The 24726-nt window shown below is 41.8% G+C and overlaps 1 protein-coding gene across 2 annotated transcripts in view; it reads left to right on the forward strand.

Moving 5' to 3' along the window:
* TEX14 (testis expressed 14) overlaps positions 1-24726 on the forward strand; it is a 92792-nt gene that overhangs the window by 48574 nt on the left and 19492 nt on the right. Inside the window, exons 10-24 of one of the 2 annotated variants that reach the window (XM_012648438.1) lie at positions 885-1036; positions 1921-2111; positions 2907-3057; positions 4562-5352; positions 8721-8827; positions 11584-11709; positions 11915-12003; positions 13540-13821; positions 14662-14762; positions 16329-16448; positions 17801-17867; positions 20124-20205; positions 22386-22448; positions 22969-23096; positions 23717-23922. In XM_012648438.1, the coding sequence (XP_012503892.1) occupies positions 885-1036; positions 1921-2111; positions 2907-3057; positions 4562-5352; positions 8721-8827; positions 11584-11709; positions 11915-12003; positions 13540-13821; positions 14662-14762; positions 16329-16448; positions 17801-17867; positions 20124-20205; positions 22386-22448; positions 22969-23096; positions 23717-23922 (2656 nt within the window). The remainder of the gene's footprint in view (positions 1-884; positions 1037-1920; positions 2112-2906; positions 3058-4561; positions 5353-8720; positions 8828-11583; positions 11710-11914; positions 12004-13539; positions 13822-14661; positions 14763-16328; positions 16449-17800; positions 17868-20123; positions 20206-22385; positions 22449-22968; positions 23097-23716; positions 23923-24726) is intronic. The other variant, XM_012648439.1, reaches the window with a different exon arrangement.

Consider the following 24726-nt stretch of genomic DNA (forward strand, 5'->3'; position numbering starts at 1 on the left):
CCAGGAGTTTGAGGTTGCTGTGAGCTAGGCTGACGCCACGGCACTCTAGCCCGGGCAACAGAGTGAGACTCTGTCCAAAAAAAAAAAGAAGGGAAAAAAGTGAAATATACAGGGGAGTAGGGGTGAACAGCTAGCCAAGTGAGAGGGTAGGAGGTAATCAGGGTCTGTGAGTACCCCTGGGAACTCAGAGGGACTGGGTATGGTAGGAAGATGTGAGTTCTCATATGGGCTTCTTGACCTCAGAATGGCACTTCAGGCAGAAATGTCAGTCAGCAAGCCATTGCAGCCGTAACTGTGTACCCCTCTTTGAAAGCTGATGACATGAGTTGATTATCTAAGAACCCAAAATAGCCTTTAATTCCGCATTTATTTTTGGTAACACTCTACTTGGGCATGTCTGTTTGTTGAATGTCATTGTCAAGGGTAGCGTTCCATCTCTTGGAGTAAAAGTGATGCAGCAGTTTCTCCTACCCTTCAGCTGCTTAATGGAATCTTTAGAGCTGGAACTGACCTTGTAAATAGTGTCACATAGCTACAGCCAAATGTAATTTTAATGATGTCAAAGCTGAAGCCCAGAAAAGTAACTGTTCTAGAGTAAGAGCCAGAAAAGAAGTTCCCCACCCCCAGCTAGCTTTAACAGAGGAGGAAGAAGGGATTGTAAGGGCAGAAGGTGAGAGGAGGCAGGAGAGAAAGGATGTAAAATCCTGGTTATAAGTGACTTGTCCTTTACTAGGGCCTTAGACAAGCCTCAGAGGCCTGAGAAGGGTGTTTGTCTTGAAGAATTGCCCCGGAGCTTGGCGAGCCAAGCATGCTAGGTTCTCAGAATGTATCTCCGACAATAAAACACTCCAAATGTGTGAAGTTTTGTGTGTTTTCTTCTGTAGCCGGGACGGAGGTATACATAGGGACCTGACTCGAGTACCCCTCCCTGCCCAGCTGTACAACTGGGCTGCACCAGAAGTGATCTTACAGAAGGCAGCCACGGTGACGTCAGACATCTACAGCTTTTCTGTGATGATACAAGAGATTTTAACAGGTAGATCAAGATTGTTAATGTTGGACCAGAGTCCCTTTTGTTAGGTTGTATTTTTTCCCCCCAAAGTTGCTTAGTTTTATGCCTATGGAAGATATAAGGTGATCTCCCAGAAATCTTTCTCTTTTAGCTATTCTTTAAGACTCAGCAAGGCCCACCCATCTGCGTGTCTGTAAGAATGCATTAAATCCAAGCAAAGTTTTTGTACTGAATATCACTTAGGATCTCTGTGAGGTCCCCCTTAAGGACTTTTAAATGAGCGGAAAAGGCTGGTGTCTGAGAAGTAAACTATGAAATTAAACACACCCAGGGTCCAATAGAGGTTGGAACAGTGTCAGGGTAAACAGTGTCACTTGAAAGAAATGGATGCCCTTCCAAACCACAGGACTCTAATGTGAAGAAAGTGGTCACATCTGAAGACAGAATCCTTCAAGAGTAGGAAACACACACACACACACACACACACACACACACACACACACACACACTCAGTGGAACCACATTCATTGAGTGAGTCAGCTGTCTTTCGCAGTGTTTACAGTCCCAGAGGCAAAACCACTCCTTCTATGAAATGAATGCATTCAGCTACCTGGCCTAATGCCATGAAATACTCCCTTCTGGCTCCCAGGTCTGCCAGCAGGGAGCCTGTGTGTATGTGACACTGACACTATTTCCTATCTTTGTGGCAGGGATTTCCTTGGTAAATGGGTAAAGTAGCTTCTTGTTTGTAATAGAGCTTCCAGGTAGTTTTTCTATAGAGAGAAATCAATGTTTAAAGGGGTTGAGTGACTTGACTAAGGTTGCCTAGCTTCATCTCATTTCGTTTTTTTTCCTCGTCTACCCCCGATTTCTTAATGTTACTCCTTCCTATGACTTTTTCCTTACAGATAACATACCCTGGAATGGCTTAGATGGCTCAGTTATTAAAGAAGCTATAGTCTTGGGAAATTATTTAGAAGCTGATGTGAGGCTTCCAAAACCTTACTATGATATTGTTAAGTCAGGCCTCCAGGTCAAGCAGAGAGACCGAACTATGAACCTTCAAGATATCCGGTATATTCTGAAGAATGACTTAAAGGCAAGCCCTGAAGTTGTTGGGATTTTATTTCTACCTACCCATCTCAGGAAAGTAGGGAGGAAGAAACCAAGACAAAGCTAGAGACCAAGTGTCTCTAGCCTGACAGGGTAGACAGGAACTTTTGGAAATTGGCTGGGTGCAGTGGCTCACACCTGTAATCCTAGCACTCTGGGAGGCCAAGGCGGGAGGATCACTCAAGGTCAGGAGTTCAAGACCAGCCTGAGCAAGAGTGAGACCCTGTCTCTACTAAAAATAGAAAGAAATTGGCTGGACAACTAAAAATATATATATAAAAAAATTAGCCGGGCATGGTGGCGCATGCCTATAGTCCCAGCTACTCGGGAGGCTCAGGCAGTAGGATTGCCTGAGCCCAGGAGTTTGAGGTTGCTGTGAGCTAGGCTGACGCCACGGTACTCTAGCCCAGGCAACAGAGCAAGACTCTGTCTCAAAAAGAAATTTTGGAAATCCTCATTTTCTTATACCCTTTCTATGTACCTGAGAAAAGCCTAACTGCTTAACTTGGTGAGAGCAGCAGGGAATTGAGGAGGGGAACAGGGGAGGTTCAACACATACTAGGGGTATACTGCAGATACATAGTAGAGATTCAGTGAATGGTAGCTATTATTATTGCTTTCAAGGTATTGATAATAACAATAACTTAGCTAATTAGGCCTATAGTCAGCCTACCCAATAGGAGTAAGAGGGAGTTTATCTGATACCTCAATTGGTTTCTAAAACCCCACTGACATTCAGATGACTGTGAATATGTCCTTGACAATATTTCCTGTTTTACAGGATTTTATTGGAGCCCAGAGGACTCAGCCAACTGAGAGCTCCAGGGTGCAGAGATATGAACTCCATCCTGATGTCAATGTTCATCTAGGACTGACTTCAGAACATCCAAAAGAGACCCCTGACTTGGAAATCAAAGAGCTAAAGGAAACAGGTATGGCCTTAACTCATAGGTTAAGCATCACTTTGACACAATTGTGTTCTGAGAGTGACATAAGCTGTAACTAATCACCTGCTCCAAGCTGTACATATAACTTATGCTGGGAAAGATGGCTGTGTTAGGTAAAAATCAAGATCCTTAAAATAATGAAGTTAAACTTTTTGGGCTCCATGTATACCTGGCATGGATCCACAACTAAGTAGTAACAATGAGTTTATTTCTAGCATAATTACTCTTAAGAATTTATCTTTTTTTTTTTTTTTGAGACAGAGTCTCACTCTGTTGCCTGGGCTAGAGTGCTGTGGCATCAGCCTAGCTCACAGCAACCTCAAACTCCTGGGCTCAAGCGATCCTCCTGCCTCAGCCTCCCAGAGTGGTAGGCAGGCATGAGCCACCACTCCCTGCCTCTTAATAATTTCTCTAATTCCTTCACCAACAAAATTTATTTTTAAATTGAAAACTACTATCTGCTTGTTAACAGAAAATTTGAAAGAGTACAAAGAAAAAAAATTAACCATTTTAATTCTGTCACTTAGAAAAAATTTGTTAACATTTTGGTCTTTCCTTCCAACCTTTTTTCTACTTTTTTGATTTTCCTTGAGACAGGGTCTCACTATGTTGCCCAGGCTGGTCTTGACCTTCTAGGCTAAGCATTCCTCCTGCCTCAGCCTCCTGAGTAGCTGAGGTTACAGGCAGAACACCCAGCTTTTACTGCTTTTTAGTGCATTTGAAAACCTTAGAATTTAGAGCTAGAAAGGACCTTGGAATCATCACTAATGCCCTCATATTACAGATGAGAAAACTAAGGTTCAGAGAGGTTGTGACCTGCTCAGGATCACAGTGAGATTGTTGCAGAGCTGGAACTCAAGCCTTCTGACTCCAGCCAAATGACCATTCCCTGTTACTCTCCTTTTGACAGGGCCAGAGGCCTCCAGAGTAGCCCCTCAAGCTCTCATCACTTTGGCTTCTTTATCCCATTCTCTGCAAGCTGTACAGTTGTCGACCAGGGGTGGGGGTGGGTGGTCAGTCCTGAATGATTTATCCCTCCCATGATGCAATGGCTTCTTGGGCGATATCTCAGCTACTTTTATCAGATGCTCACTAAGAGCATAACTGTAACTGACATAAATAGTCAAACTCTTGTGTGTGTCAAGAAAGCTATAAATGTGGTCCTTAAGATTCAGGGGCCTGTAATTTGCATGTCTTGACAGTTATACATATATGAACACCCTATAAACGAAGCTTAGAATGTTTCCCCCCGGGTTTGACTCCCCCCAGAAATTTCTGCTTCATCCAGTATCAAAATGGGAACTTTCACCTAGATTAGAAATACCTTCCCTGCTCTTTGTGAGTGTATCCAGTAGTCTTCTACAACTGGGAAGGGAGTGGGAAAATAAAAGCTATTTCATGTGTTCTTGTCCTCTTAAACAAGCCAAGGCTGCTTAGTTGCTGAATGTGATCATTTTAATCAGTTATGTGCTGCTATTCTTTTGAACAGGCAGTCAGCCTCATTCACCAAGGAGTCACTTTTCTCCCACTGAGAAAAGAGCACCAGATCCTCAGGCCCCAGGGCCCAGTCTGACTGCCAAGGAGACTCAGAATCAAGACACTCTTTCTGATCCATTTGTGGCAGAAGAGGCCAGCAGCCCCAGCCTAGGTCAGGCAAGTCTCTGCAGCTTCGAAATCAATGAAATCTACTTAGGCTGTCTGAACTGGAAAGATGACAAAGAGGAAGAGCCTCCAGGAGCTGCTTCATCTCTTGAGGGGAATAGACCAAACCAGGTAGATGAACTGAAATCCATGGAAGAAGAGTTGGATAAGATGGAGAGAGAGGCCTGCTGTTTTTGTGATGAGGGTGAGAGCTCTTCAGAAGCTGACACAGTGCTCTCCTTCGAGGACTGGGACTGGCAAAATGCTTCGCTTGGTTCACTTAGCCTGCCTGAACCAACCAGAGGGGCCAAGGGCAATGTGAGCAACAGGTCCATGACTGAGGAGTACATCAGTAAGTGTGTGCTTAATCTAAAGATTGCACAGACGTTAATGCACCAGAATGCCAATTTGCTGAGAAATGCCCAACAGAAGATGGATAAGCTTGAGATGATACAGAAGGAGCAGGAAGAGTGCAGCTCTTTGTGGGTTACTTCAAGAGAGTTTGCAAACGTCTACAGCTTGCCTTCAGCTGTGGGTCCTCCAGCTTTGAGTTATATTCCTCCTGTCATGCAGCAATCAGGGGGCCAGCAGCCAGATAAAAGAGGCAATTGCCCACCCCTAGAAAGGTTTCCAAGAACAGTGAAAGACTTTCAAGGAGGACATTTTGGCAAAAGGTCCAGGAGAAAAAGTGGTTGTGACTGGAAACCTTTCATCCAAGTCTCCGAAGAAAGCACAGGGGAGCAGTCAGAGACAGCCCATCAGGTAACCTAAGTGGGAGGGAGGGGCAGCTCAAGCAGGACCCAAAAGCCAGGTTCAGTGTTGCCCCGACCTGGCTGCAGGGACTGACATATAAATGCGACCAGCTTGAAGCAAGGTCCTCTTGGCTTTGGGAAATAAGTCCCCAGAATGGAATTCCAAGGTAGACACTCTCTCTACCTCATACTGCAAACCCAACACACAGCCCACATTCTCTGTAATTTCATATGTATCAGATTGAACCATAAGAAATTGCTGGGTTTTTTTAATCACAAAACTAATTTTATTGTATTTTTTCCCACTTAAATTTCTTGGCTAAATATCTTCACTGTCCTGATGACTTTTGGTTCTTATTTTCTTGATGGACACAATGCCTTTACCCTCCTTTGGATTTTCCACACATCTCTTGACAGCCTGGGTTGCTCTCTGCTCAGATTCTCTCTCCAATGTGTTTACTTTAGGCTGAATTTTAACCTTCCTTGATCTCAATCAAGCACATGAAGTCTGAATTTTCTCTTAGTTCTTTCTCTCTCTGGTTCTTCATGTGGGTTCCCAAACCTTCCTTTGCTTCTTCCTCGTCCACTGTGCTGTTTTATAGGTTAAAACAAGTATTGGCAATTTCACGTGGTTCAACTTACAAGATAGCTTGAGAGGATACCTTATATCCCATTCTAAGTTGCTTGTTCATTCATTCATTCACTTAATGAACATCTGTAAAGACAGAGGCTCTGTTAGTCCCTGGGATATGATGATGAATAAGTTACAAGTTCTGCCTGTAAGTAGCTCAAACACTAGTAGGGGACTGAGGGACCTGGTGGCTAAAGAACACACCTTAGAGGAAGTGAGCAGACACCATGGGAACTGGCTGGGAGGTATAGCTTGAGGCTTATGGAGGCTGCAGAGGGGCTCCCCTGTGAACTTCTTAAGGACAGGGCCCAGCCTTACTCATTCCATGTCCTGGCACCTAACAAGAGAAAGTAGAAAGAACTTAATAAATGGTCATTGAAGGAATGAGGGAATGAACGAACGAATGAATTTGAACAAGTTCACACAGAGAGAGCTGGCTGCCTCTTGAATCATAGAATTTTAGAGCTGAAGATCCCTTAGACATGGGTCAACCCTGTCATCAAACAGAGTGTGAAGCTCAAGCTTGGAGACTTAAACTTCGCAAGGTCCAAGATAGGGGTAGGGTAGAAGAGGTCTACTCCATTGGAAGGAGGATTTTATTACTGAAATTGTTAAGAATTGCTGGCCCATGGTGACAAAAAGCAGGCCAACTTTTAGTGGGTTTCATTACCGGTTTAAAATTATCCACCTACAAGCACCCTCTCATTGCTTGTACAGGGCAGACACCTCTCCCATTGCCGCCAAACTTGCTACACTACCATCAAGGTCCAAGCTGGTTAGGGGCAGGTCTCCTGACTCATAGTCTAGTATTCTTTCATCATACCATACTGAATTTTAGTGAGGCTTCAGTCCTCACTTAGAACATTGGGAAAAACATTGGCATTTGTTTTCATATAAAGAGAAGGCTCAAGGAATTTACTTATATCCTAGTATTTCTGTTTCTATTGAAAATTAGAGTTTGCTAGAAAATTATTAGAAATAACTTTTGTGTGTTATGTGTTGGTTATCTATTGCTGTGTAACAACAGAAGAAAAAAGCCCCAAATTTAGTGGCTCAAAATAACAATGGTTTATTATTTCTTGCAATCCTGTGGGTCAGGAATTTGACAGGGTTCAGCTGAGTGATTCTTCTTTTCCATGTTCCATGTGGCCTTGGCTGGGGTCACTCACTGATTGATTCAGCTGGAGGTTAGGCTGAGCAAGAAGGTCCAAGAAGCCTCCACTTTTATGTCTGGTGCCTTGAGCTCCAAGTGGCCTCTCTGCACTTGGCTTCTCATCGTTCGATAAAGCTTCACCCAAGCTTCTCAACTGCATGGCAACTGGCTTTCCAAGCGAAAGCTAAAACCGCCAGGCCTCTTAAAAGCTAGTCACAGCCCTAGGACTGTGTCATTTCCACTGCCTTCTGTTGGTCAAAGAAAGTCACAAGGCTAGCCCAGATTCAAGGGGAGGAAAATAGACTCCAGCTCCTGGTAGGGGGCCTGACAGGGTAGACAGGAGGGAAGGAATTGATGGCAGACATCACTGGAGACCATCTACTGGTACATATGACTATGTATAGAACAATTATACCATATTTATTTTTTCTTTTAAAAGTTCACCCTCTTTTTCTAACATCATCAGGGAATAAATAAAGCATCTCCATCTAAGTGAATTTTTCAGACAATTGAAATTCATTCCTTTAATTTCCTAGTTCTTAAAATTTTAATTATGTGAAAACATTACAAACTTCCTGTTACTCTAAAATTTATTTTGATTATATTCTAAATATATTCTAACCTTTCCTTGGTGACAGTGACATTTTTCTGAATGTCTGTTATTGTGAGGCTCCGTGATACAGAGCTAGCTTCAGCCCCTACTGAGGAGTGTTTGCCCATACAAAGGCCTGTGGCGCTCATACTTCAACAAGCTTGTGATAATTTTTTATGCCTCCTCTCACTTTTACACATCTTGCTGCCATTTCCAAACCCCATATTTGTTGCTTTAATTTGCTGTAGGCTGGGAAACATAATTAACTAAATTTGTTAAAATTATGGTAAATTGGGATAAGTAGATCCCAAAAGTCTTTCCTTTGAATAAAGCACATAGAATTTCATTTATTTTACTTTTGCTATTTCCAAAGTATTGTAGTCTTTATTTTATTTTCATAGCATCGCTACTGGTAGGTCTTTTTGTCCCTGTTTTATGGATAAAGAAACTGAAGTGTAAGATTCTCTTAAGTTAGTCTGAGTACAGCTGAGACCAGAACCCAAGGCCCAAAGCTCCTGCCACAAAGATCTGCTGCCTTCATATTAATGTAGACAGAAAGTTCTTAAGAAAGTGTTTGGCCTTGTTATTTCTATGTTGTCTGCTCATTTTCCACTTGAATCCTGTCTGGATGAGGTTCCTGGGGGCCAGCATTTCTAGGTAAAGCCCTCCAGGTAAGAGATGGGTTACTAGATGTGAAACATGCAAAGGGAAATTGTCTTGGTACGTCTGCTTATTTCTTATTTACGTTTAGCCAGAATGGCTTTGAAAATAAGAATGTAAAAGTAAAGATACTTGAAGGTATTTTCAATAAAAAAAAAAGAGTAAAGAGAAGAGGAATTCTCTCATCAAAGCACTAAAACATGTTTATTGCTTTTTAAGCTGCTGACTCTTTGTGGCCCTGGAAAACAGAACACAGGTAAACAATTTCAGCCTGCTCAAGGAGCCAAGGATAGTTTGGAAAGAAGCAGGAACCAAAATACCAGTAGGTAGGTCAACATTTTATTGTTTTTTGTGTCACTGTGCCTTTAGACTCTCGTGTGATCCTGAAGTCACTTAATGGTCTTCATATGTCGAGTGACAAAGGGACTGTGCGTGATGAAGAGCAATACAGAAGCAGACTTTATGGCAGCTTCTCCGGCTGAGTGAGTGGCAAGAGCAGTGGGACAGGAACTTGGAGGAGACACCAAAGGCCAAGTGGCTGTCAGGTTAATCAGATGGAACTCATCAGTTATCAAGAGCAAAGCATCTTCTTGCCTTTCTAAAACTGCCCAGATAGTGTTTCTATTAATATAAAAAGAAATGCCTGCTGTTCCATTTACCAGTGTTCCAGAAACCAAATTAATTGGAAACCAGTGCTGTTTAAAGTAAGCATCACTGACTCTAGAGGGGAAGTTGAACAATATCAGTGTTGCTCTGGGGTATCTGATTTCCAGCCAGATCAATGAAATGAATTAGCTTTAGCACAGATCACTGGGAGGAGAGTATATATGTACACTGAGGTTTTTTAGTTTGTTTTTTTTTTTTGAGACATGGTCTTACTTTGTTGCCCAGGCTACCGTACAGTGGTATGATATAGCGCACTGCAATCTCAAACTCCTGGGCTCAGGTGATCCTCCTGCCTCTGCCTCTTAAGTAGCTGGGACTACAAGCTTGTACCGCCACCACACCTCACTACTTTTTGTATTTTTTATAGAGACGAGGGTCTTGCTCTATTGATCAGGCTGGTCTTGAACTTCTTGCCTGAAGCCATCCTCCCTCCTCAGCTTCCCAAAGTGCTAGAATTATACGTGGAACACTGAGTTTTAAAGAACTTATGTAAAACAAATTTTGTTTTGTACAGGGGGAGTTTTTAAAGGGGCGATAAATGTTTTTCAGCATAAACTAGTACATAAGTTTTGGTTTTTCTTTTCTGTAGATAAATGAGAGCACTAATCCACAGTTTTGAAGTCAGTTTTCCTGGAAAAAAATAACTTCTTGTTCCTCCCCTTAGTGGTGACTGAGACTAATGACTAGAGTTTTGCTATTCCTTTCATGTTGATAAGTATGTATGTAAGGGAGGCCTGATGCAGTGGCTCATCCCTGTAATCCCAGCACTTGGCATAAGTGGAAGGAATGCATGAGACCAGGAGTTCAAGAGCAGCCTGGGCAACATAGCAAGACCCCATCTCTACAAAAAGTTTTAAAAATTAGCCAGGTGTGGTGGCATGTTTGTAGTCCCAGCTACTCAGGAAGCTGAGGCAAGAGGATTGCTTGAGCCCAGGAGTTCAAGCTTACAGTGAGCTATGATTGCACCACTGCACTCTAGCCTGGGCAGCACAGGAAGACCCTGTCTCTTAGGAAAAAAATAAAGTACATAAAGAAGAATGAAGGAAAATGCCAGACATGTTAGATCAGTTTATTTTTTACCCTTATGAAGGGAAGTATGAAGGATCATCTAACTGGCATCAGAGGGTTTAGCACTCAACTACTGATAGAAGCAGATGGGGTGACATTACAGCCATTAGATGACAAAGAAAACCCATAGTTGTGGCCTCCACTGCTCAGCTTCACCCTATTTCTACAAAAAAACAAAAACAAAAAAGAGAAGTTTGTTTTCCTAGCTATCCACCTAGTCTTCTTGCATGGTTTAAAAAAATAAAGTGGCAATTACTATACCTGTAGGCAATTTATATCCCGATTTTTCACTTTATATTAGAATGTGAGCATTATCCCATGTTATTTACAAAAAAAAAAAAAAAACCCTGTAAAATTATTTTGAAATTGTTGGATTTCACCCATCATTCAATTTTAGGTTGTTTCATTCTTTATTCTGTTATAAACAGAGCTACAGTTACTTATAAATGAGGCTTTTTTTTGCATTTTGGATTATGTCAAGATAGATTCCCAGAAGCAGAATTACAAGGTCAAAACCTTTGAACATTTTAAAGATTCTTGATAGCTGTTGCCAAAAAACTCTTTAAAGAAGCTGATCGGATCTGACCTCTCAGATTCAACAGTTTCTCTGCTTTTTGGTCCAGTTGGGGAGTAGGGCATTCTAAATAACAGGGAATTCATATCTATGTCACAGATCACATATTTTTGAAGTTGCTTTAATAAATGATAAATCATGGGATATTTATAACCCCCCCTCCTTTTTTTTTTGAGACGGGGTCTTGCTATGTTCTCCAGGATGGCCTCGACCTCCTGGGCTCAAGCAATCCTCCTGCCTCAGCCTCCCAAGTAGCTGGGACTACAGGTATGTTCCACTGCTCCCAGCAAATCATGGGATATTTACAGGAAAAAAGACTCCCTTATTTTGCAGATGAGAAAACCTTGGCCCAGAGAGATTGACATTTGCCAAAATTAGAGAACTAACGAGGATTAGGTCAGGGTCTAGAACTTGGTGAGACTAGACTGAAGCTCTCTGAATGTTCTTCAGGATCCCTGGTGCCTCATGACCATGTTTACAAATGTTAGTTACTGTGCTGTTACTGATAGGCAGGTGGGCCTGTTACCAGAGAATTCTGATGGAAAGGCAGGAACAAAAACCTCCAGCTGAGCCATCACCTGTATGTGGCATTTGTGAGAGGGGAGGCTTTGCAGCAGCCCAGGGATCAGGATTCTGTCTGGCAAAACTTCATTTCAATTGTGTGTTTCTTCTACCTTTGAAAATTTCCCCAAAGCATTTTTAGAACATAAAATCTGAACTTGGAAACTGAAAAAAACCTTAGAGATCTTCTAGCCCAGTCCTTTCATTTCTTAGCCAAGGAAGACCTAGAGAGTTCAGCACCCAAGCCAAAGTCACACAGCTAAATAGTGCTCTCTTCACCGTGTCAAGCCACCAGCAGGGACCGCCTGGGTCATCCAGCCCTCACTGGGATGCTACCAGGTAAGGATCCTTGCGGTTTGAAAACTGGGGAGTCTGGCGCCCTCTGGTGGTATGAAGGAGCCAGCGCAACTCCAGGAATGGCTGAGGGAGTAGGGGACCTTTCCTTTGGGTGGGCTGGTGGGCTTTGAGTTCTGTTAGGAACCTGAGCAAACTGATGTGTTTGTGTCTACTCTGTTCTCCTCCTGAAAATACTTACACAATTTAGGATCAGTGTGGAATCTGTGTCTTCTGAAATCTATAATGCAAAGTCAAGAAATAATAAAGATGATGGAGAGGTACACTCAAAATGGAAAAGTGAGTATATAGTTGTGGGTTTTGTTAGACAAAATGAAATTTAAAGTATATTTGTGGGTTGGCATGGGTGTAGTGGCTCATGCCTGTAATCCCAGGACTTTGGGAGGCTGAGGCAGGAGGATTGCTTGAGGCCAGGAGTTCAAGATCAGCCTGGACAACATGGTGAGACCCCATCTCTACAAAAAATTTTAAAAATTAGCTGGGCATGGTGCTGTGCGGGTATAGTCCTAGCTACTTGGGAAGCTGAGGCAGGAACATCATTTGAGCCCAGGAGTTCAAGGCTGCAGTGAGCTATGATCATGCCACTGCCTGGGCAACAGAGCGAGACCCTATCTCTGAAAAAATAAATAAATAAAATGCCACTGCACTCTAGCCTGCTCAACAGAGCAAGAAGGAAGGGAGAGGGGAGGGGGAGAAAAAAGGAAGTTTCGGAAAGGAAGGAAGGAATGTTGGTTTCTACAGCATATATCTGGTCACAAAACATCACCAAACTTCTAAATAAAGACCAAAACACTTCTAACATTAAACATTGAAATAAACAAATGTGAACTGTACAACATATGAAAGATTAATAAAAACAGGTAAGATAATTATTTACCCATTTATTCCAGTTCAGGGTGATAGGTGACCAGAGCCTATGCCAGCAGCTCAGAGCACAAGGCAGGAGCCAATGCTGAATGGGATACCGTTCCATTGCAGGGCACACTCACACACATACGCACACTTGGTCATACTGGGACAATTTAGACACACCAGTTCTAACATGCACATCTTTGGAATGTGGGAGGAAACCAGAGTACCCGGAAAACACCCATGCGGACGTGGGGAGAACGTATAAGCACCACATGCACCACACGGACAGTTGCCACAGCTGGGAATGGACTTTTTTCATCAATATTATAGTGAAGCGATGTCGAATGAAATAATGTTATTCAAGGACCTGCTGTATAGATATTTGATATATGACATTATTAAAGTGGAGAGCATGCAGTGTCATTCTCATTTTCTGTGGCATTATCCTTTGTATCAGTTTTATCTTGTAAGCTTAAAAGGGTACAATGTCTATTTTTTTAATATTGGTGCTAAGTGACATCAGAAATGTAGAACATTTGAAATGAAAACATGCATACATGTACACACCCACAAAATACGAGCTCATTGTAGTCTAGGAAGGCTAGACAAACTCAGATACAATCCTTTCTATTCGCTATTGTAGACTGGGAACTTCAGATGTCACTTTTCTTGTTAAATCTTCACAGCAAAAGGGTCTGTTTTCTGCTGTCTGCCACTCCAGAATTCAGCAACAAGGGCTGTTACTTGGGGTGACCAGCTGAAATTCCCTTCTCTCACTCTGTCATCAGCTCTCCCCGGCCTTCCCCTTTAGACCAAACAGGACAAGCTAAGGATGATGCTGCTGTAAAAAGGCAGTTATTGTTGCAATGTGAACTATAATAGTATCACGTATCTCTTTAAGGTGAAAGCGTTTGTTTCTAGTGTCACAGTGATGTTTTAAACACTGATTTCTCTTGTGCCCAGTGGAAGTGAGAGAAATGGCAGAGAAAGCAGCTACTGGGCAGCTCACAGTTCCTCCTTGGCATCCTCAGAGTAGTTTGACTTCAGAGAGTGAGGCTGAAAACGAGCCTCATCCCCTGCTGCCGCCCCCCATTAGGGGCTCTGAGAACACAGATTGGCAGCAAGTTGTAGAATATCGCAGGGAAGTTGATGACCCGGGAGGAAATGGCAAGTTTGACAAAGTGGACAACAGTGACGGTGACAGGGACCAGTGTGGAAGACAGCCTGGGCCTCCAAGCTTCACCAGTAAGTTCAGTTGGGAGAATCTGGATAGATGAGCTCTCTCGAGTTACCAGCTCTCAAAACAAAGTAACTTTCTGGCATATTTCCTTTGCTTGGTCCCCTCTCCTTTCTTACTTTTCTGGGAGCCTTGAATTCTAGGGGAAAGCAGGATACCCCTTGTATTTCTCCCTGTGTTTCCCACAGGCAAATCCAGAGATTGATGAGTTTTTCTATTACTGAAACAGGCCCCTTTGTCCAAAGGAAGTAAAATAATCTACATGCACTGACCCTGGCCCTGGGTCTCACATGGCAAGGAATTGAGCCTTCCTTACCCGGGAATGGAGGTGGGCCATCATTGCCCATGTCTTTGCATTGTGTTCTAAGCTGGAAATAAATCCACTGGCTCCCAGAGAGTCTATGCCAGAGGAACCTAGAGACATTTACTGTCATCAGTTTATAGATTTACAGGTTAGAACCGAAGGCTACCTGGTGGTAATTTGCTTAATCAGGGTATGAGATATTATTTCAGAGCTGCTTATAAATCAAAGAAAAGCACATCTAAAACTGTCTTTTAGGCAGAAAATATTGGCTTGCGGGTTTTTTTTGGTTTTTTTTGGTATTTTAGAATCTGTTCCTTGTCAAGCATCACTCTTGAATGGGTGGGCAAAAAGATAGATGATCCAAGGCTGCCTTTGGGGGCCAGGCTAAACGATTTCCACTGTCTGGACTGAACCTAACATTTGGGACTTGGGCACGCTTGGCAGAATATGTATGCATGTCTTCTCTCACACCACATTTTTGCCGCTTCCATGCTATGTGAGTATCACTCGGTGACTTTGGCCCTGATTGTGTTATAATCCTTAGGTATCAGGCACCTGTCGCCCAGAGAAAATGAGCAACCAGAGCATAGTGAAGCCTTTCAAGCAAGTTCTGATGCATCTGTGCTCATTGAGAAATGTTACAGTGTAAGTAATATGGCCTGAGAGCCAAGTTGAACCTAAGGATCTAATAAGGTAGAACTGAGTTGTCGTTATGTATTATGATACCAAAATAATATCTGTAGTAGTTCTTTCTGGTTGGAGCATGTGTCCTCATGTCATCGACATGAATAAAGTAGTCTTTCCTCCTTGCCTGGTACTTTTTTGAGTCAGTTCAACTCAGCATCTTGTGCATCTTGGAGTGTGGGGAGAATACACACAAGTGTCAGATTCACCTCTGGTTCTTGAGCTTCCCATCTAGTTGGGTAGGCAAGACTAAGCTCAGCAGGTGACTGAGGTCACATTGGAGTAGGAAAAGCAAGGCCAGGGTTGTGATGAGAGTGCCTTCACGTGGAATATCCTCTAAGACCCAAATTCAGCTCTAGCTCAGTGGAAGGAATGTGTTTGTGCCTGAAAACTGAGCCTCAGCAGGCGCCATTCATTTCCTCTCATTTGCATTGCGGTTACAGCCTTGCTTCAGGGGTTTAACACATTCTGGGCCATAGTCCAGCCAGATTAAAGAACCAAAATTTTTTATTGTCATTGACATGGAGCCACAATCATTTAAAGATTATAGATGGCAATTGAGAATGACACAATATAAGAATACAATAAGGATAAAATGTAAGGTCTTTTGACGTATAGTATTTAATCATAGCATACAAACTACTCACAAGATCAGCTTATTCTTTCTTTCGTGTGAGGGCTAGAAGGATGTGCCACATTAAGCACACTGGCTGGGCTGGAGAAGCAGTCTAGTCAGGGAAGTGGGGAAGGTATGGGGAGGCCAGGCTTGTCTGAGAAATTTCAGTTTCATATGAGAGTTAAGGGGGAGCAGCTGGTATGTGCACAGGGAGGGGAAGTGTGTAACAAAAGCAGTGTCCAAGGATATAAGCCACAAATCTCTGCAAAGAGATGACTGAAGGTGGAGAGAAGAGCCAGTTGGCTGGCCACGTGGTAATCAGGGCCTGAAGTAGCAAAATAAGCAGGAAAAAAAGATTGGAGCAGAGAAGCTGAAGAAATAAGTCTGTTACTTTAAAATAATTTAATATTATTTTTTTATTGAGATTACATTGCTATTTTTAAAATCATGCTCCTTTGCTTACCTTTAACTGTAGTATCCAAGGGACACCCAAGTTCTGAGCGGCCTCAGCCTCTATAGGAAGATGCCAACACACAGCCTCTGTCTGTGACCTTAAGAGATCAGGGTGTTTAAATTCAGTCCCCAGCTAGAGTTGTCTAGGGCCTTTCTTGTTACTTATTAGTAGAATTTTAGATTAGAAAGGTCTCCTAATGCCTACCTATTCTGCCAGTGAGGATGCTGAGATTCAGAGCTAACATTCCTTCACACTTATCCGGGCAGTTCACAGCTGCTTCTCCCGCCAGGAAGGAGGCAGACGCACATGCTCAAATAGGGAAGGAGAGCCAGCTCGGAGTGGCTCACTGACCGCTGGGTAATGTTAGATAACTCTGTTATTAACTCCGCATCCAGCTATAAAGGGATTTGGTTACAATGAACAGCAACTTAAAAATGATTTCCTGTATTATTAATAGGATCAGTCCATGCAATCAACTTGTTCACCTGAGTCTTCTGAGGATATAACAGATGAATTTTTAACTCCAGACCATGAATATTTTTACTCCACAACTGCTCAAGAAAACTTAGCTCTAGAGGTAAAAATCACAGTTCAGGGTAAAGTATATTTTCAGCTTTCTCTGTTGCCTTATTTCTTTTAAGTTATTTTTATTGAGAAAGATAGCTTACATATAAAAGAATACAATGTTGGTTTAGCAGTGTTTCTCTATGTGTTTTGAAAAATCATCTGAAAAATAAGATTTTTGAGGATGGAAGGTCATGTGCCATTTCTCCCAAAATTGTGGTTCCTGCATTTGTACAGCACTTCGTACTTTTTTTCCAAAACATTTTTATTCATACTACCTAATTTGTATATTCTTCCTGTGGGGAAGCTAAGAAGGCTATTATTCCTCTCTCTGAAGAAGAAGTGGTGATCTGCAGATGAAGGGAATTAACCCCAGCCTGCCAGGCTTTAAAGTGGTAGGAGAGCCAGGATTGAGACCAGGGTTCAGCAACAAATACGAGACTGTCCGGTACACCAGGTTTTCTTGGGACTCTGCCTAGCTTTTGAAAGAACCTACTCGTATAGAGTATTTTCATTTATAAAATGACATTTGTTGGATTCTCTTATTTACTTATGTATTTTCTACCCCATATCCTCCATAACCTGTCACCATTTTGGGATCTTTTATGAATATGAAAAACAGGGTAGAGGAAAGTAAGATTGTACACGTCAATCACAGCATTCGACTGTGTATCAAAGTATAATGTCCACTTGTCTGTACTGCTGAAAACTCAATTAGAACAATTTTCCATTAGTAACAGTCTTTTAATATTTACTGTGATAAGACCAGGACATTAAGAAATCTTTAATAAAAAGATAAAAATACATAAATAATTACATATGTATATAAACTACGGTATATACAAAAGTGCACAGATCTTAAGTGTATGGCTCATGAACTTTCACAAACTGAACACAAGAAGTGAACCCAAGAAATGAAACATCACCAGTCCCCCAAAAGATCCCCTTGTGCTCCCTTCCAGTCACTTCCTCCTCGCGAAAGGAGCCCTTGTTCTCACTTCTTACCTCATAGAGTAGTTTGTCGGACTGGGCCATTTTTTTCAGCCTTCTTTGGCTCTTCTGATAAAGCTCCCAAGAACCAAAACATCTTTGTTGGAAGATTGGGGTGAATACGGGATGGTGCTATAATGAGGGGGAACGTCACATAATTCCTCCTCATGGTGGGAGGTGGGGGAGGACTTGTTGAGGGGGATATATAGTACAAATAAGTACTTAATGTCTGTGAAGCAAATTTGTTCTTTTTCCAGAAAAGATGCAGGGACCGTATGAAGATTTTCAAGGTTTAAGAATATCAAGAAATTTTCTCAACCCTTTAGTGATATGTCTGCCTCCAGTGAACCTCCTTTTTCTTTCATTCTTTTATAGACCTCAAGTCCCATAGAACAGGACTTTGAAGGAATTCAAGGTGCATTTGCCCAGCCTCAAGCCTCTGGTAATAAGCCCTTCAGGCAGATTCCTTTGAGAATCACCTGCCTTCACTTTCTGTTGGATCACAGATGTTTAGAGCTGGAAAGGTCCTTAGAGATAACCTCATCCAGGCTTTTCATTTACAATTGAGAAAACCTAGGCTTATTGATTTCCCCTCATTAGAGTGAATCTTCACCAGCCTCATGACATCCACACACTGGGTTATTTATACCTCCCCGAGCATTTTTATAGCTCTCGTAATTTTAGTAGTTTCTTCTTTGCTTCTCCCTGTCTCACTCTAGTAGCCTCTCTCTCACTAGTAGTCTCACTAGATTTCAGGCTCCTTGGTGGCACCTAGCAGGTGCACAGTTATCTTTGCTGAGCTGACCTGGGGGATTTGCCCAAGCCACACAGCTAGTTATCAATATAACAAAAACTAGGACTAGGTTTTCATGTCTTTCTCCACCTCAGAAGGCAGAGTCTCACCAACATTTTCCTTTGCTTGCTTAGCATCTTAGCAAAGAGTTAGTAACAGGCAATGGTGCAGATAAAACTTAACAGCCACCCTTTGGGAGGCCTTGGGTTCTATGTAACTTAGCAGGTGCTTTCTATTACGTGAAAAGTTAGCTTTGGACCAGCAGCCAAGAGTGTGGCACAAAACAAAATGTAAAGGAACTGTTCTGTTACAGACATTTAAAAAATTTTGTACTTTTGCTCTTTTAAGGTATGCACCCATCTATTTTAAAACAAGAGTTATCCACCTACCAGGCTATGTAGCTGTCCATGGTCATGTCTCAACTCTCTAACCCCAGACAGGGTGGGATTATGAACTTACTCCCTTCCCTCACCGCACACAAGAGCTTCCAACTCTAATCTGGTTGAGGCCCCTGCCAGAGCTGGGAGCATTTTAAGAAGCTGTAAGCTTTTAGATGAACAGTTAATTTCTCAGGATAATATGTATTAAAAGTCCCCAGAGTCTCAGGCCAATCACTTCTTCCTGCCAAGCCTCTGCCTGTGATCACTTTCTGTGGGCCTGGCCTTTATGTAGCCAATTTACTTGTATTTGGAGGAGGGTTGAGTGAGATGGAGAAGTTGTAGGAAAGACAGTTCAGAAAACCAGGGCCAGTTCAGTAAAAACAATTGAAGTACATGAAAAATCCTCTGAGTTCTATTCTTTTCCCTTTTTTCAGCCCCTTTTCCACTTAGAGCTCTGATACCTATCCCCTTCCACACCAGGGGACATCATGGGTACTGTGTAGGGCATGTTGGGTTCCAAGCTCCATTTTGCCACTGGCTTTTTCTGCATAACCTTGAGCAAGTTACTTCTCCCCAGGGCCCTATTCTCCTCTTGTATAAAGTAAAAGAAGGGGTTGGACTCTAAAATCTCTAAGTTCCTCTCCAGCTCTAAATTGTGCTTATTAGGAATTAGTTCATGCTTTCTGGGTGTTTATCAGTTTGAAAGAGGGTCACAGGAAGAGGAATCCCAACATCTCTCCATTGGTGGGGTTTCAGAGCTCCTTGGTACCTGCTAAGGGTGGTGCTGTTCTGGTGGGCCTTCCTAGTGCCTACCAGACCACCTGGACCTAAGGAATGGGGTTTGGGGGGAGTCATGGGCATTTAGAAACAGGGCAGGCTGCTCTGTCTGCCTGCTTCTCTATGAATAGAACAGGACAGTGGTGGGAAGGAAAATGGATACTGGCCCTGTCTGCCTGGAGGTCTGCAAAGCATCTGAGAACTGAGGAGGAGTAACTTCAGACACTCAATGCTAAGGAGAACAGAATTAGCTCCTTAGTACTCAAGACTCCACTCCCGCCCTCACTGTTTAGGTGGTGTTTGATGGCCAAGAGACACAGTTAGTGCCCTGGGAATGCCCAGCTCTAATGGTCTTTGCTGTTTGGAATCTTTAGTGAACAGTTTTTAGTTTCAACGCCCCCTGGTGTCTGTTGACAGGAACCGGGTCAGTTTGCCTTGTTGAAAAGACAAAATAACATTTGTCTCCAGAAATAACTGTGTGGTTATAACTGAAAGGCCAGTAAATGGCTTGATTGTATCCCGAGTGTCAGAATATAGTTCTCCCCTCTGAGCAAGGAAAATAAACTTTCAGAGCAAAAACCTCTTCTACAGCACTCAGTCCAAACCCAATTAGGGAAGCACTTTGTTTATCCCTAACAGAATCCCTATTTCTCATTCTGGACCAGACCAAGGGAAATTCCAGGGAATGAAAATAATAATCTGAGTTGGCAAAAATTCAGTAAAAAATATGTTTACTTTATTCTTTCAGGTGAGGAAAAGTTCCAAGTGACAAAAATTCTTGGAAAGAATGCTGAGATTTTGACCCAGTCTCACTTTCAACCTATACGAAGGTATGGACTATTCACAATTTCAGACTCAGAAGGAATGTTAAATGGTGGTAGTGACCCATATTATATTGCTTATCTTCAGATGTATTAGCCACTGTCTTATAAAAATTATCTTTGGGCAATTTAGCTTTGTTAGGACTAGTTCAGCAGAATTTGAGAGGTGATAAAATGGAGTCATTATCTGTACTCAGATCCTGACTCTGCCTTTCTATTCATGTGGCCTTGGTCAAGGTTCTCAACCCCTCTATTCTATTTTCCCATCTGTAAAATAAGGTTAAGAATCCTTAGTGGGAATGTTCACATAGGAATTGAAAGTAATAATAAAGCTCCTGGGCATTTATTCCAGAGAAATGAAGACTTATGTTCACACAAAACATATACATGTTTATAGCAAATTTATTCATAACTGCTCCAAACTGAAAACCCAGGTACCCTTCACCGAGTGGATTATCAAACAGGCTGTGGTACATCCATACTATTGAGTACTACTCAGCAGTAAAAAGGGATGAACTATTGATAAGTGCAACCAGCTGGCTAAATCTCCAGAGAATTATGCTAAGTAGAAAAAGCAATCCCTAAAAAGTTATTTACTGTATGATTCCATTTATATAACATTCTTGAAATGACAAAATTATAAAGACAGATGAGTGGTTGCCAGGGGTTAAGGAAGGGGTCGAGGAGGGAGGGAAGTAGTCATGGCTATAAACAAGACACATGAAGGGATCCTCATGGTGGTGGAAACATTCTGTGTCTTGACTGTATCAATGTCAATATCCTGGTTGTGATAATTGTTCTAGAGATTTGCAAGATGTTACCATTGGGGGTAAAGTGGGTAAAATATATTTCTTACAACTGCATGTGAATTACAATTATCTCAAAATAAAAATTTAATTTAGAAAAAACGAATAATAGATGTAAAGTGCCTGGCATAATAACATTCCATTCATTTTCCCCTCACTGGGCCTCAATTTTCTTAATTATAATAATTATAGTTAGTATTTCTTAAGCATCTAGCATATGCCAGGCACTCTGTTTTGTGGTCTAATTTAATCCACTTAACAGGATAAAATCCACTTAACAACACTCTATGGTTCATACTATTACCTCCATTTTGCCAGCAAGAAAAGCAAAGTTCAGAGAGTTTAAGCATTTTTTCTAAGGTCACACAGCTAATCAGTCAGGACAGACTAGATTATGCTATATAGCAAAAAACCCCCACATTTTAGTGGTTTAAAACAACAAAAGTTTATTTTTTGCTTATGCTCCATGTTCGTGGCTCATGGGTTGGCCAGGGGTGTTCTGTGCTGTGTTATCTTCAGGCTGAAGGGGGCTCCGTCTTTGTGCTTCCTTGATTGCTGAGGCAGGAAAAACGAAACATAGTGAATTGTGCACTGTTAAATTTTCTGCCCAGAAGTGTACTCATCACTTTCACTCATATTTCACTGGCTAAAACAAGTCCTGTGGCCATTTGTGTAAATTAAGAGGGCCAACAGTGCTGTTCTACTACGTGTTTGGCAAAGGAAACAAACATTTTGGTGAACAAAATCAATAAAGTCACAACTCAACTCCAGTCCGTGCTCTTTCCTTTACACCATTGGTCTCACAAGGTTTTGCAAGGATTAAAAATGTAAAAACATATGGAAGGATTTAACATGGCATCTGGCTTATAGTGTTCAATGAATATTGAAATTGAATATTAAATATTGGTTAAAGGAGAAATGGGTCAAGTTTGTCTTCAGTATTCCCTTCTGGCCATTTTTCTGATACAAGCCTCTCCTGTCCTCTGCTGCTGCTCTACACCAGGAAGCTGTCTCACCGTTGCTAAGGCCTCCTGGCTGTGCTCCCGGCTCCAACATCTACCTCCCAGCAGAGTTCCTGTGCTCTGCTGATTTTCTAAGGAACTTGCTCACTGTCATATAGAGTCACTGACTGATTTCAGAGCTGGGCTGACCTGTAAGAGTATTTAGTCAATCTCTAGAGAGGAAATTGAGGCCCAGACATGCTAGAGAACTTGCAGCTAGTTCGTAGCAGAGCCAGAACCAGAACCCACACTTTCTACTTGTGAGTTTACTGCCCTTTCTGCTGCTTCTCACACTGGGCTGATAAACTGGTCCCTTGTACCAAGCTAGTGCACTTTGTTGACAGAGGGGATTCATATAATTTTCTTACTTTCTCTCTCACAGTACTGAAGGTGAACAAGAAGAGACATTAAAGGAGTCCCCAAAGGAACCGAAAGAGAAAGACATGTATGGCCACCAAAGAGAGTTGCCTAAGGATGATTGTGTAAAGTCTTGGTTTTAAGGGAATAATATTTCCTTGTTTGTAAGAATCTACATTATTTCCATTTTTTATATATAGACTTAATATGAGTATGGTTCTTCTTTCACCAAAAAGCTGTTATCAAATTGATGATGTGATTTATAATTAATAGCATCTTACAATCAAGGAAACACAGTGACAATGATAATATAATTTTATACTTCAGGTAGATTTAATCTGTTTTCCACATAAATATCCTTTCATCTGTGATAATATTCATTTTTAGCTGCTGAGATATGTTTAAAGTTAAAATCTCTTTTCAAGATATTCTCTAATATTCTCTTTAAGATATGTAAGATATTCTAAGGTATTCTCTAATTCTGGCCTATTGCCAAATAAAGATTTTAAAGATTTTTTCAAGAGTATACTTAAAAAGTACCTCTCAGGAATATATTGTTTGATTTTTCTAACCATCTTCTCACAATTACTGTGTGCTCTTATCTTTAGATCATTGACAGATATTCAAGACCTATCTAGTATTTCCTATGAACAAGACAGCTCTTTTAAGGAAGCCTCATGCAAAACACCCAAAATAAACCATGCACCTACTAGTGTCAGCACTCCCCTCAGCCCAGGTAATCACTCACAGGGAGCAGAAGCATTTTTCGGGTAGGAGCTTACAACCCCTGCACATTGACTCTGGGAAGTCAAGCGGTGGGATCAGATCTGGTGGCTGTTTTCTCACAGTGCTAAGGTATTTCCTTTTGGCCAAAACTGCAGGGGATAATCCCTTGGGAGGCCAGGTAGGGTTGGTGGTGGTGGTTACTGGGCGGTTGTTAGGAGGTTTTGGTTAGGACTGCAGTGACAGAGACATGCAAATGCAAAATCTACTCTGTACTCTAAGCATTACAGAATTTAGTGCAAAACCATTGGATTCTCTAGAGTTTGCAACATAAAACAGTACCCTGTGCTTAAACACATGTAGTTCCTGATTCCTGCAACCATATACCACCAGCATCAAATATCCTCTTTTTAGTATCATTTCCAGTATATTTGTGATTTAAAATATCTCCCTTTATTTTGATGGCCAAGTTTTTATACCTTGAAGAGCTGTGTTTCAGATTAATGATTATTTCAGTTATTAAAAATTTGGAAAATCCCTGGTATAAGTGTAGAGTTTTTTGGCTTTGGGGTGGTTTTTTTGTTTTTATAATACAAAGGATTCGGATACTGACTGCCGCCTTTTTTACAACAGGGTCAATTTCTTCAGCTGCCAGTCGCTATAAAGACTGCCTTGAAAATATCACATTTCAGGTTAAAACAGGATCTACCTCTTGCAGGGACAGTCAAGAATCTATTCAAACTTTGTCTGATAAATTTACTACTATCCAAGAGAAAGCAAAGAGCCTGGATTCTCTCCTTACTTCCTCTGAAACTCCCGCTTCAAGACTGACTGATGTCGTAAGTATACCAATTCTGAATTACACACTCATGGAGTCAGCCCAAAGGGCTTCAGTAAGTGCCAAGATTTCTCCAAATCCATTAAGAAAGCAAGAAATAAGCTGGATCCTCTCCAGGGCTTCCCTGGGGCTCCTCTCCTGAGTCTGTATTATAGGAGGCTTAAGTTTTGCTTCCTCCTTGAAGCCTCCCTGGTTACTTCCCTGAGAATTTTGATTGATCTCCACCTTCTCTGAACTCCTGAACTAACAGCCTGCAGGAAAAACACTTAATTGTATACTACCTTCTTCTCCTCCTCCCTCTCTACCTCTTCCTCTTGTTTCTTCTTCTTTTTCTCTCTCTCACTCCCTCGTATTTCATATATGTAGTCTCTTCAAGAATACTACAAGTTCCTTACATTGTACTGCTCATTAAAAACCTGTTGGCTCACCATTCTGTGGACAGACTGATTGCTTGCTTTGGCCTTCAATGGAAAATTGATTGTCAACTTCTTTGGCAATTTGGCTCATAAAAGGTCTCACTCTGAAGTAGGGAAATGACAAGGAATTTTATGCTTTCATTCAACAAACTGTTAATTGAAGCAGGTTTTAAGTGTCAGGCACCATATCAGGCCCTCTTCTAGGCATGCAAGTGTGATTAAGAAAGTTTAGCCAGGGCCAGGCGCGGTGGCTCACGCCTGTAATCCTAGCACTCTGGGAGGCCGAGGTGGGCAGATCGTTTGAGCTCAGGAGTTCGAAACCAGCCTGAGCAAGAGCGAGACCCCGTCTCTACTGAAAATAGAAAGAAATTAATTGGACAACTAAAAAT

This window comes from Propithecus coquereli, unplaced genomic scaffold (assembly GCF_000956105.1).
Source record: "Propithecus coquereli isolate 6110/MARCELLA unplaced genomic scaffold, Pcoq_1.0 Scaffold285, whole genome shotgun sequence".
Classification (NCBI taxonomy): Eukaryota; Metazoa; Chordata; class Mammalia; order Primates; family Indriidae; genus Propithecus; species Propithecus coquereli.